Below are 13,078 nucleotides of genomic sequence, written 5' to 3' on the forward strand. Positions count from 1 at the left end.
TAGTATTTGATCCTCAAACATGGGCTAAAACTGAGTTAACAAAGCCTTGATGAAACATAAAAATATGGAATGTGGAGAGAGGAGGAGGACAGAAAAAATATAAGAAACACTTTGTTTTTTCTTTGATATTCAATAAATTTCAAAAAAAAACAGATTCAAGAATAAGATTGAACAACTAATATTTCTATTCTGGGCCTAATTGTTTGACTGTCATTGCATTATTAAATATTGTAGCGTTAAACAGGCACAAAAGAAGGATTTAACTTTCCACATTGTGTCTAGTGGCCAAGGGAAGGATACCACCAGTGTGAAACAAATAACTGAGTAGCATAAGATTATAACCAAGTTTTGGAGATTTGCAGCAGAGCAAACTTTTTAATCTGTTTAAACCACTTGTTGGTTTGCATTAATATTGACTAATTTCATTCACGTGTTGTGTTGTTCCAGAAAAATCTGGTCCAATGGTTTGTTTGATCATGCTTTAAATTAAAATATCTCTCAACAGCAAGAATGTTCGATGGCCAAGTATGTGACAATGTTAAATTCAGTAGTAAGATTACTGCAAAAATAAAAATTGCTGATTATTCAGGACAGATTCTTTTTCCTGTTTCTTCACCTCCTGATCAAGGGTAACTTGTTTCTACTTCAGTTTTGTTGATTCTGATGTGGCTAATTTGGGAACTGCAGAATCAACGAAATGTAAGGCAGATGGGGTGAATAGTGGCTCATTTGTTAGGTGCTCCACTTCTTTCACCACTTCTGCAAGGCTTTGAGATTCTCAATATGATTATTTGAATAATTGCTAATAAATATAAATATATTTTTAATTCCTCAGGTGGGTACTGTTGTGAGTAAGGAAAGGATATAAAATAGAATTGTTATAACACAGTTTTTGTTCCATTTTGCCAAAGTATGAGCATCAAAATATTGAGAGGGAAGACATTTTTTTTAACCATGATATTGTGTGGAATTAGCTTCTAATTGACAAAGTATTCTTGATAAGATATCAAAAAATGCAAGTACAGATAGGTTTGAAAAGAAAAATTCCAAGGTTTACTACTTTGAAGAAAACATCAAATTAAAGGATTATTTGATAATCATTCCTTGATATAATTTTGATATAAAGCCAGTCCTGAATAAGAGGCTTGGCCCAATATGTTGACTGTTTATTTATTTCCATGGATGCTGCCTGACCTGTTGTGTTCCTCCAGCATCTTGTGTGCGTGTGTTGCTCTGGATTTCCAGCATCTACGGATCTCCTGAGTTATTGATATACGTTACAGGTTAGGACTTGCATTATATTTCCAATACTTTACAAGCAAAATGTAGTTTTGACATACCACTAAACTTTATAAGAAAATATTTCCCTTACAATTACAGTAGGTTCACTCTATGTAATGAAAGTACCTTCATGTCAATCTGCCTTGTATCTGTGTTCTGAAACAGCAATTTCACACATGTTTTTCCATCATCAGAAGAGCCTTTGAGCTGTGAAAACTTGAATCTCCATATAATGTTCTGTAAGGTAACTTAGATTGTCATTATTTGTCTACTGACATATAAAATGAACAAAATGAATTGTGCACCCAGTGCTGATGCTAAACAAATTTCTGTGTGATTTGAAATTGTCTGCGATGAGCACTTTGAAATGTTACCCATTCAGTGCAAGACAGCATGCATATTACTTTAAGTTAAAGATCTTTCAAAAATGCTTACAAATTTATATATTAGTTTTCCTGCTTATGATTATATCTGATAATAAACTACTACATACTGTGTAATTTCACTGAAAAATTGTGCTATATTCCACAATATTTCAACCTGTAATCAATATAATTTGGAAATCAATTTGTCAGATTTTGCACTCAAATAGATCAACCTTGTGTAATACTACTCCTACAATGGCCTAATAAGTTATAGATTATTCTATAACAGAATGAAATTAATTTTATGATTCACAATAAAAAAACATTCTTATAAATTACACCTGAAATGCATTTGTTTTTAAATTAAACTATCTATCTGCATGATACTTGGTGTTTCCTCACCTTTGTGTCATTATCAACACACGTAAATCCAGAAGTAAAGTCTATTGTGAAGAAAAGTGCTTGTCCTTGCCAAGTGCACTCGTATGTCTTTGACTGATGAAAGGAAAAGACAGGTTTGTTACTACACAAAAAATACATCTTTAAATACACAGTTACACTTGGTGCATTGCTTTATCATCTAGCAGCAAAATCAAAATATCTTCACCATGAAATCATATCTGTATCTATGAGGGAATAAATCCAACCACTCAGCTTTCTTTGTCCGATTCTGGAGTACTTCGTAATAAAGTGCATGCCACTAGTTACGCTTGGAAGTATTTTTGAAACAACTATTTTATTATTCTCACTCCAGGTGCCCACTTCCAATTTGCTGTGATAATATAGGGAAATTGTAATAGATTATAACTTTAGGGTACAATATAGAGTCATAGGGTGCTATGATAATGAAAGCACAATGATATTACAGCTTGGGCATCACAGTTCAGAGTTCAATCCCAGTGTCCTCTGTAAGAATTCTCTGTATGTCCTCTCTGTGGAATGTGTGTTTCCTCTCTGTCCTCCAGTATTTTTTCTCACAGTCCAAAAACATACTGGGTAGTTTAATTGGTCATTGCAAATTGTATTGTCCCATGATTAGTTACGGTAAAATCAGAATTATCAGGGTTTCTGGGCGGTGCCGGATGGACCAGAAAGGCCTATTCCATGTTGTATCTCTGAGTAAATAAAAAAACTAGAACTCTAGAGTCACTACAACACAGAAATAGGCCTTTAGTCCATGTGGTCTGTGCTGAACTATTATTCTGCCGAGATCAATTGACTGTACCTGGATCAGAGCCCTCCATACCCCTCCCATCCATGTGCTTACCCAAACTTCTCTAAAATGTTGAAACTGAACTCACCATCACCACTTCCACTGGCAGCTTGCTCCCCTCTCACCACCCTCTGAGTGAAAAGCTTCTCTCTTATATTTCCCTTAAACAATTCACCTTTCTCCCTGAACCCACGACGTCTCATTTTAGTTTTACCCATTCTCAGTGGAAAAAGCCTGCTTGCATTTACCCTGCCTAGAACCCTCATAATTTTCTATATCTCTGTCAACTGTTTCCTCATTCTCCAATGCTGCAGGGACTTAGGTCTTAACCTATTCAAACTTTCCTATAATTCACAACCTCAAGTCATAACAAACATAGAACATAGAAATTTACAGCACATTACAGGTTCTTTTGCCCACAATATTATGCCGACCATATAACCTGCTCTAGAAACTGCCTAGAATTTCCTTAGTGCATAGCCCTCTATTTTTCTAAGCTCCATCTAAGATGTACTTAAAAGACCCTATTGTATCTGCTTTCACCACTGCCATCGGCAGTGCATTCCACACACTCACCACTCGTTGTGTGAAAAACTTATCCCTGACATCCCCCTTGTACCTACTTCCAATACCTTAAAACTATGCCCCCTTCAAGTTAGCCATTTCAGCCCTGGGAAAAAGTCTCTGGCTATCTACACGATCAATGCCTCTCATCATCCTATACACCTCTATCAGGTCACCTCTCATCCTCCGTTGCTCCAAGAAGAAAAGGCCAAATACATGCTACCTATTCTCATAAGGTAAGCTCTCCAATCCGGGCAACATCCTTGTAAATCTCTTCTGCACTCTCTCTATAGTATCCACATCCTTCCTGTAGGTAGGTGACCAAAACTGCACCAAGTAATCCAAATTAGACCACACCAACATCTTATACAACTTCAATGTAACATCCCAAATCTTGTACTCAATACTTTGAGTTATCACAGACTGTTCCAGTCCCTGACTTCAATGATCTATGGCATTGGAAGTGAAGGACAAGTTAACTTTGGGAAATGTGAGAAGTGGTTCTATTTGGTTCAACAGGATGAAATAAAATCAGACAATTCTTGTCACCCAGGGTTTTGGGTGTACCTGCAAAAATCAATAGCATTATTTCCATGTCTTTACTTCTTTACAATAGGGTCACAATGTGTATTTAAGTTTAATCATCACAATATGTATTTAAGTAATATATTTGGCCTGCCTAATTTCAGATCCCCTGTATATAAACTTTCCTTTTGCATTTGCATAAAGCAAAATATGATGTTGCACTCAGTACATTACAGATTGTCAATTACAGATCAAAAGTTCAGGGTTGAAATGTGGGCACTAACACCTGAGAAAGTCATTTCATTTCATTGTTTTTTGCATGTGATACACAGTCCAGTTTCAGAGACAGAATGCAACTTCCTGATGAGCATGTTGTAAATAATATATTCAGCACGACTGACCAAGAGTTCATATCTCAGGCAAAAATCTACAAGCAAAAAGAGGTTCCTGTTCATTACCACAAAGCTCTGATTATGTAACTTTTTCTTCTGCCTCCTCATTATCACTCTAAAAGAAAACTCTTGCAATAGCACAAACACAACTGGTGCACAGGTGAAAGAAATAAAATAATATTTGGAGCAAGTTCTATTTATCATTTGTGTCACAGGAAGCACTATAAGGTCACCTATTAAAGCAGGAAATACCAGATGGAGTTAGTCAGAGATGCAAGCAAAAATAATCAAACATAGACTTAAAGGTAAATACCAGTATTCAGTGAAGGCAGAGGATCCCGATTTAAAAATCATTAAAGAAGAAGCCACATCTTATATTACATCACCAAGAACCTGTCTAAAGTATTTTGGAAATGCAGGAATAAAAGTATAGGTCTAAATAAGTTAGTTCTTCAACCTTTGTTGCCATTCATGGCTCCACGATAACCTGAATCTATTCTCTTGGATATCCAAATCTCTTAACGAATCTGAATGACAAAATATTGATTCTGTTATGGTTACTATTCTATGGATTTATTGAGTATGTCCATAATCTCAGGATTATATACGGTGACATATTGTATATGTACTTTGAAAATAAATTTACATTGAACTTTGAATGATCAATCTCAGAGTTTGAATTAAAAATAATGGAGCATTGATTTTCCAGTCTGCCCACAACTAAAATCCTTGATCCTTGAAACCATTTTGATAATTCTCTTCTGCTTCCTCTTATGTCCCCTTACAGTGGCTTATTCCACATTTTGGAACAGGATGAAAAGACCAGCCCACCATGACCTGGGTGGTTTCACTACCATACTCCCTGCATCACGACATGACCATGTGCATATCAGCACACTGCTGGATGAGCCACAGGTACCTGCTATTAGTCCAATCAAAGCATCCAAGCTGGGTGGCTTGTATAAGCTCCAGTTAGCTTGCGTACAGTAATGTAATGGGTGACAGATGACATGTGTTGTTCATAATCGAAACTATTCTAGAGAATTCACAAACACCGTTATTGAGTTGTGTTCACTTTAAGAGATCATGACTGACATAATGATGCCAGTGTAAGGCGACTGCTTTTAGCTTGTTCATAATGGAAGTAAATGGCTGTGGCTACATAAAATAACTCTCACATGTTTTATTCACAAAATCCTGAACCAACTTGCAACTGTTGTGGAACAATGAGGATGGATGGATGGGTGGCTGTCCTTGAGTGCACATCTTAAGTACAATCATTTTATTGAGGTTGGCGATTTTGAATTATAAGAAGAGAAATGATAGGCTAGGGCTTTTTCTCTGGAGTGTAGGATGTTGAGAGGTGATCTTTCAGAGATATAGAAATAATGAGAGGTGTAGATCAGGTGAACGGTCACAATCTTGTTCAAGATTAGAGGAGAATAAAATTAGAGGGCCTAGATTTGAGGAGAAAGAGGAAATATTTAAAGATTTTGGGCAGTTTTTGCACACAAAAGATGGGGGGTATGTGGAATGAGCTGCCAGTGGAATTTGTATAGGTAGCTACAATTATTAAATTTAAAAGATAGATGAACAGGTACACAGATGAATGTTTAAAGGAATGGGAATAGTTGATAGTTAGTCAAAATGGAAGAGTTGGGGCAAAGTGCTTTTTCTCTTCTGTGTAACTCAGTAACTCTACCATATTCGGGGTGTTGTATGATCCCGTAGGTCTACCTATATCCAGCATCCTTAGCTATTTTCTGAAGTTACATCTACTGAAATGAATTGTCTGAAAGCTGACTTTGTGATGTTGGAGACTGCAGGAGGAAGTCAGAATGGATTAGTACGATGGCACTACTGTTTCAACATGTATATAACTGCTTCAGACATTCACCATTATTTAGGATGGAGTTGTTCTTGAACTCTACCACTCCCACCAGCTAGTCATCATAATTGTGGATGATTGTTACTTATCTACAATTATCATGACTAGGTACAATCGTACTGAAAACCTTTTGAACTGATCCATTGATTTTGAGATTGCGTATCTCTGTTTATTGCTTCCTACTTTTACTTTTCACAGCACTTGTCATCCAGATTCAACAGAATGGCACCTCATTAGTGTTGGCTCCCAAGCATATCGCTCTGCACACTGTATTAAACCATAGTTGGCTCCCAGGCTTCTCTGCGGTGATAGACTGTGAGCACTACCATGAGGTTACAAATGATGCTGCAATATATCTGCTGAAGAATATATTGAGGTTTGTGGTGAAACAGCTGTAATAGGACAACAACAATGTTCACCTTTCGGGGACACTACTAAGTCACACATAAGAGGTAATAAATGCAAACTCCAAACAAAAATATGATGCAACCTTTATGCTTGCTTTGTTTTATTTGTTTTGCAAAATCAAACCTAGCGTTAGATTACTTCAGGTCAGAAAGCTACTTTAATTCCCTTTCACCATGTTGAAGAACACATGCTAGATTCCGCTCCAAGCGAACCTACTATTGAATTAGTCCAATGAGAAGAGCTGAACAGTGGTATTAAACACTTTATACTTTATTGTCGCCAAACAATTGATACTAGAACATACAATCATCACAGCGATATTTGATTCTGCGCTTCCTGCTCCCTGGATTACAAATATTAGATATTAACAATAGTAAAAATGAGTAAATATTAAAAAGTTAAATTATAAATCATAAATAGAAAATAGAAAAATGGAAAGTAAGGTAGTGCAAATAAACTGAGAGGCAGGTCCAGATATTTGGAGGGTACGGCCCAGATCCAGGTCAGGATCCGTTCAGCAGTCTTATCACAGTTGGAAAGAAGCTGTTCCCAAATCTGGCCGTAGGAGTCTTCAAGTTCCTGAGCCTTCTCCTGGAGGGAAGTTGGATGAAAAGTGTGTTTGCTGGGTGGGTCATGTCCTTGATTATCCTGGCAGCACTGCTCTGACAACGTGCAGTGTAAAGTGAGTCCATGGACGGAAGATTGGTTTGTGTGATGTGCTGCGCTGTGTTCACGATCTTCTGCAGCTTCTTTCAGTCTTGAACAGGACAACTTCCATACCAGGTTGTGATGCACCCTAGAAGAATACTTTCTACGGTGCACCTATAAAAATTAGTGAGGGTTTTAAGGGACAGGCCAAATTTCTTTAGTTTTCTCAGGAAGTAAAAGCGCTGGTGGGCCTTCTTGGCAGTGAATTCTGCTTGGCTGGACCAAGTCAGGTCATTTGAGATATTGACCCCGAGGAACTTAAAAGCTTTTGATCTGTTCCACTTGCGCACCACCGATGTAAATTGGGTCATGTGGTCCACTACTCCTTCTGAAGTCAACAACCAATTCCTTCGTCTTGCTGACGTTGAGGAATAATTATTTCATTCACATTAAAATAAATCAGCCTTCTTATATTGCTCAGGAAGAATGTAGTGGTAATTTGATAAACAGGATAAATAGATTTGTTAGGACAGAAAGAGTAAATGAGAAGGATGTAAGGAATATTGATGGGTAGAAAGCCCTTGGAGGCCAAGTCCACAGCTCCCTGGATGTGGTGGCACAGGTGGATAAGGTAACCAAAAGAGGCATCGGCATGCTTACATTCATTGGCTGATGCATAGAATAGAAGAGTAGGAACATCATGTTGCAGTTGTACCACATTTAGAGTATTGTGTTCATTTCTGCTTGCTGCATTATAGGAAGGATGTGCTCGCAACAGAGAACGTGTTGAAGCAGTTCACTAGGATATTGTTTGGAATGGAAGGCTGTTGTTATAAAGTGAGATTGGATAGGGTGGGTTTATTCTCACTGGAACACAGAATTATTAGATGTCTAGCTAGGATAGATAGTCAGAATCAGGTTTAAGAAGAGCAAAGAAAAAAAATAAGGGAGATTTGAGTGGTATCTTTTTCACATAGAGGCTGGTGAATTCCTGGAATGATCTGCCAAGAAGATGGTGGGGACAGATACAATCACCATGTTTGAAAAGGATGGTCAGGTACTTAGAGGGGAAAGATTTAAAGGGATGTGAACTTAAAATGGGCAAATGTGAGTAGTGTGGGCATCTCAGTCAGCATGGATGAGGTGGGCCAATAGAGCCCATCTCTTTGCTGTTTAATTCTAGGATTTCTATTGCAGGTCAGTGGGACTAGGCAGAAAATGGTTAGGCACAGCCAAGAAGGGCCAAAAGGCCTGTTTCTGTCCTGTAGTTTCTATGGTTTCTATGATTCTATGTTTACCACCCAGCCTGCTGCTGTCAATTTGAGCCAACAGATAGTTCAATGGTTCAATAGTTCCATTTACAGCCATCAGTGGAAAAAGCATCTTCTCTTGTGATTGCATGTGTTTTTATCCTGAGAAGTATAAATTACACCTTTCATGCTTTCATTATGCAGCCTGCATTAATTGATCAAAAGAACAAATGTTTCTCAGAATAAGTTTACACTTTCAGCTGATAGTCTAATTGCACATGATCTATACGTGGATGACTTGAAATTATATGCTTCTTCATCAGTAAAGCTAAAACAATTTATTCAAATAGTAGAACTATTTTTAAAAGATACAAACATGAACTTTGGACTAGATAAATGCAGGACATTAAACTGAAGGAAAAGAGCAACAGAACTAGTAGAATATAAAACAATACAACCAAAGTGAAAGTATACCACTAGTTCCCATGGATTAGAAGGTAACAAATATAACCATTATGCTTAAGAAAGGAGAGGTAATGAAATCTGAAAACTGTAGATCAGTTCGGGGTGAGGAAGATATAAAATCTATTCAGAAATTGGTATCTGGGTACTTAAAACTGTTAGAACTGATGAAAATCAATATGAAATAATGAAAGAAAAACCAAGTTTGCAAAATCTGTTAGAGATTTTTGAGGTGTTAACGGTCAGAATAGCTGAATCACAATCGATGCATGTGGTGCATTTGGAGCTTTCAGAAGCCTTGAACAATGTCCCAATTACAGCAGGTGAAATCGGGATAATGAATTCTGGATTAGACAATATTCAAAAACAGTATGTAGAAACAAAATGATGGTGTTCCTTTGGAGGCTATGACCTCGAGCTGTCATTGGGATCAGTGCTGTGCTCCCAGCAGCTAGAATAATGAGTTCCATGAGGTGAGACCTAAGTTCAAAAACATTGCTGAGTTGGACGGCATTATGATTTATGATTCAGAGACTTGTCAAGGCTGTATGGTGATACGGGTGAGAGCACGGGAGATGGAGTACAATGTGGGAGAAAGAGGAGGCTAGTCTCTTTGAAGGTGATAGAAAACTGGTGCATTGTTGAACAGTGAGAGTTTGAAGTACATTGGGAATCAAAGGAACCTGATCACCCATGTATATGATTTACTAAAAGTTATCGCGCAGGGAAATAAGTTAGGAAGGAAAAATAGTCTACTGGCCTTTTATCATAAAAAAATAAGGTTAAAGAGCACGTACAAACCAGGGAGATCATCAGCATCCAGAGATTGATGCCTAGGAAGATGGGTTTGACATATCAGTACAGAAATAGGAGCTGCAATAGGCCAGTTGGCCCTAAATGAATGACTGATCTCCTGAAGTAGTAGATCAGCCATTTGCCAGGTTCATGGCTGACCTACCTCAAGCACAATTTTTCCTCTGTATCTTAATATACAACAGTTCATTTTCCTAGAAAATGCAATAAGCATATACAACAGTTCATCTATGTACATACATCATAGTACAATAATCTGTTTTATTATTATTGCACATTATTACATATTGGTAAATTATTATCAGGCATATTATTACTCTGTTTTTATTATTATATTTATTATTATTATTATTTATTACTATTGCTAAGTGTGTTTATAAATGTTGCTGCTGTAACAAAATATTTTTCCACTCAGGATTAATAAACTACTTATTATTATTATTATTATTATTATTATTGTTGATATTATATTCCTTGATTGCCAAAGAGGTTGTGTAGATTAGGCCTACATCCTCCATTTTAGAAGAATCAGGGATGGACTCAGCAAAACATAGGTAGAGAGGATTATTGTCATGTCTAGAGTATGAAGAACAAGAGGAACCCACTCTGAACAAGGAACCAGCTATTCAGAACTGAGATGAGAAGAACTTTTGTCATCTATAAGAATCAGAATCGGAATCAGGTTTATTATCACAGGCATATGACTTGAAATTTGTAAACTGAGCAGCAGCAGTTCAATGCAATCCATAAGCTAGCAGAGAAAAAAAAATAAACAAGTAAATCCATTATGTATATTGAGTAGATTAAAAAACATGCAAAAACAGAAATACTGTATATAAAAAAAAGTGAGATAGTGTCCACAGATTCAATATCCATTTAGGAATTGAATAGCAGAAGGGAAGAAGCTATTCCTGAATTGCTGTGTGTGTGCCTTCAGGCTTCTGTACCTCCTACCTGATGGTAGCAGTGAGAAAAGGGCATGCCCTGAGTGTTGGACGCTGCTATTCTGAGACACTGCTCCCTAAAGATGTCCTGGGTACTTTGTAGGCTAGTGCCCAAGATGGAGATGACTCAATTTACAACCTTCTGCAGCTTCTTTCGGTCCTGCGCAGTAGCCCCTCCATACCAGACAGTGATGCAGCCTGTCAGAATGCTGTCCACAGTACAACTATAGAAGTTCTTGAGTATATTTGTTGACATGCCAAATATCTTCAAACTCCTAATAAAGTATAAGCGGTGTCTTGTCTTCTTTATAACTACATCAATATGTTGACAGGAAAAATACAGAATTTGTGGAGTTCCTCCGTAAATATTAATAAATTCACCAATAAATTTTAGACCAAGAAGTAGATTTAGTGCCAATAAATGTCTAAAAATTAAACAAATTATTGTGACTCTTATGTCACAAATTTTAACATATACACTATGCGGAAGATTCAAACTTGGCCAGTGTCCAGTATTACTGCCAATGTAGCTCTTAGGGAAGAAATAAATGAAACATTTTCACTTACATGTTACTTTTCAGCTCTATTCAATCTAAAATTATATTGGTTTTATAAATTAGAACGATGAAGGATTTTAGTGATGCTCGGTAGGAAGTTGATTAGAAGAGTCCTTGAAGAACAAAGGATAATCTTCCCATTTATTTCCATTGTATTCATTATACATTAAAGAATCTGCAGGTATTCACTGTACACCAGAATTGATTTCTTTTAATCAGAAGAATCAAGGGAAAGCAAACATGAAAAAACATTCATTTCCTTCATTATTCCTGCTGCCCAAGTTTTAAAGATTATTGGTTTAATACATATCTTATGCCAAGCACAGATGGTTTTCTGTAGTACCATGTACACACGAAGCAATTCTACAGATTTTAAGTTAATGGCATATACCTTATTCCACAAATGTCAAAGTTCTGCTAAAAATTAGATCTTTATTTTCAGTTGAATGAGAATCAAACTCATATTTTGACACTTTTTTCTATTTTGAAATCAAACCTTTTAATTGTGAAGCCTCATACAAAGCACTGGCGGAACTCAGCAGGTAAGGCAGCAAGTATGAAGGGAAATGTACAGTCAACATTCACTTTTTGCCTGGACTTAATTGTGAATGAATGTATAGTACACTAAAGCCAAATAAAAACCTTTCCTTTGCTTGTGCTTAAAAACAAAATAAATTAAAACAGTTAAAAAAATTCTTAACAGTGCTGATACTTGACAGTAAGCACGACAAAAAGATTAGCACCATTTGAACTCATGGTTTGGAAGAGGCTGCTGAGCAAGGGACTATGTGAAGTATTTATGAGGAAGAGATCTGTTAACAGTACGACCAAGGTGTATCGTCTAAATAGCTTTAACAATCTTGTGTCTGGTTTGAGGAAAGTTTTGTCGCATAAGATATTGTCAAGAAATTATATTCAGAGCAAGGGGATGTGCAATACCTTTTCCCTCTGTCAGCCAGGAAAACTCAATAGACTGATACTACAGTAGGGCACCTACATTGACTACATTGGTGCTGCTTCCTGCACCCACACTGAGCTCGTCAATTTCATCGACTTTACTTCAAACTTCCACCCAGCCCTCACATTCATTTGGTCTCTCTCGGACACTTCTCTCACCTTTCTTGATCTCTTGGTCTCCATCTCTGGAGACAGACTGTCCGCTGACATCTTCTACAAGCCCACTGACTCTCATAACTACCTCGACCATACCTCTTCCCACCCTGCCACATGCAAAGATGCCATTCCCTATTCCCAGTTCCTCCGTCTCCGCCACATCTGCTCCCAGGATGAGGCTTTCTATTCCAGGACATCTCAAATGTCCTCTTTCTTTAAGGATCGTGGTTTCCCTTCTGCCATCATCAATGATTCCCTCACCCGCATCTCCTCCATTTTCCGCACTTTGGCCCTCATCCCATTCTCCCGCCACCACAACAGGAACAGAGTTCCCCTTGTCCTCACCGACCACTGCACCAGCCTCCGGATCCAGTACATTATCCTCCGCAACTTCCACCACCTTCAACAGGACCCCACCACTAAGCATACCTTTTCCTCTCCACCCCTCTCCGCTTTCCGCAGGGATCGTTCCCTCCATGACTCCCTGGTCCACACATCCCTCCCCACGGATCTCCCACTTGACACTTAACCCTGTAAGCGTAAGTGCTACACCTGTCCCCACACCTCCTCTCTTGCCAGCATTCAGGGCCCCAAACAGTCCTTCCAGGTGAGGCAACACTTCACTTGTGAGTTTATTGGGGTCATCTATTGCATC

At 37.7% G+C, this 13,078-nt stretch overlaps 1 protein-coding gene across 1 annotated transcript in view; it reads right to left on the minus strand.

The window, feature by feature from the left end:
• Nucleotides 1-13,078, minus strand: part of sntg2 (syntrophin, gamma 2) — a 357,770-nt gene that overhangs the window by 10,891 nt on the left and 333,801 nt on the right. Inside the window, exons 17-18 of the mRNA XM_063068605.1 lie at nt 2,049-2,141; nt 1,408-1,518 (exon numbers count right to left, since the gene is read on the minus strand). Coding sequence (XP_062924675.1) covers nt 1,408-1,518; nt 2,049-2,141 — 204 coding nt within the window. The remainder of the gene's footprint in view (nt 1-1,407; nt 1,519-2,048; nt 2,142-13,078) is intronic.

The sequence above is a fragment of the Mobula hypostoma genome, chromosome 2 (assembly GCF_963921235.1).
Source record: "Mobula hypostoma chromosome 2, sMobHyp1.1, whole genome shotgun sequence".
In the NCBI taxonomy this organism is placed as follows: Eukaryota; Metazoa; Chordata; class Chondrichthyes; order Myliobatiformes; family Myliobatidae; genus Mobula; species Mobula hypostoma.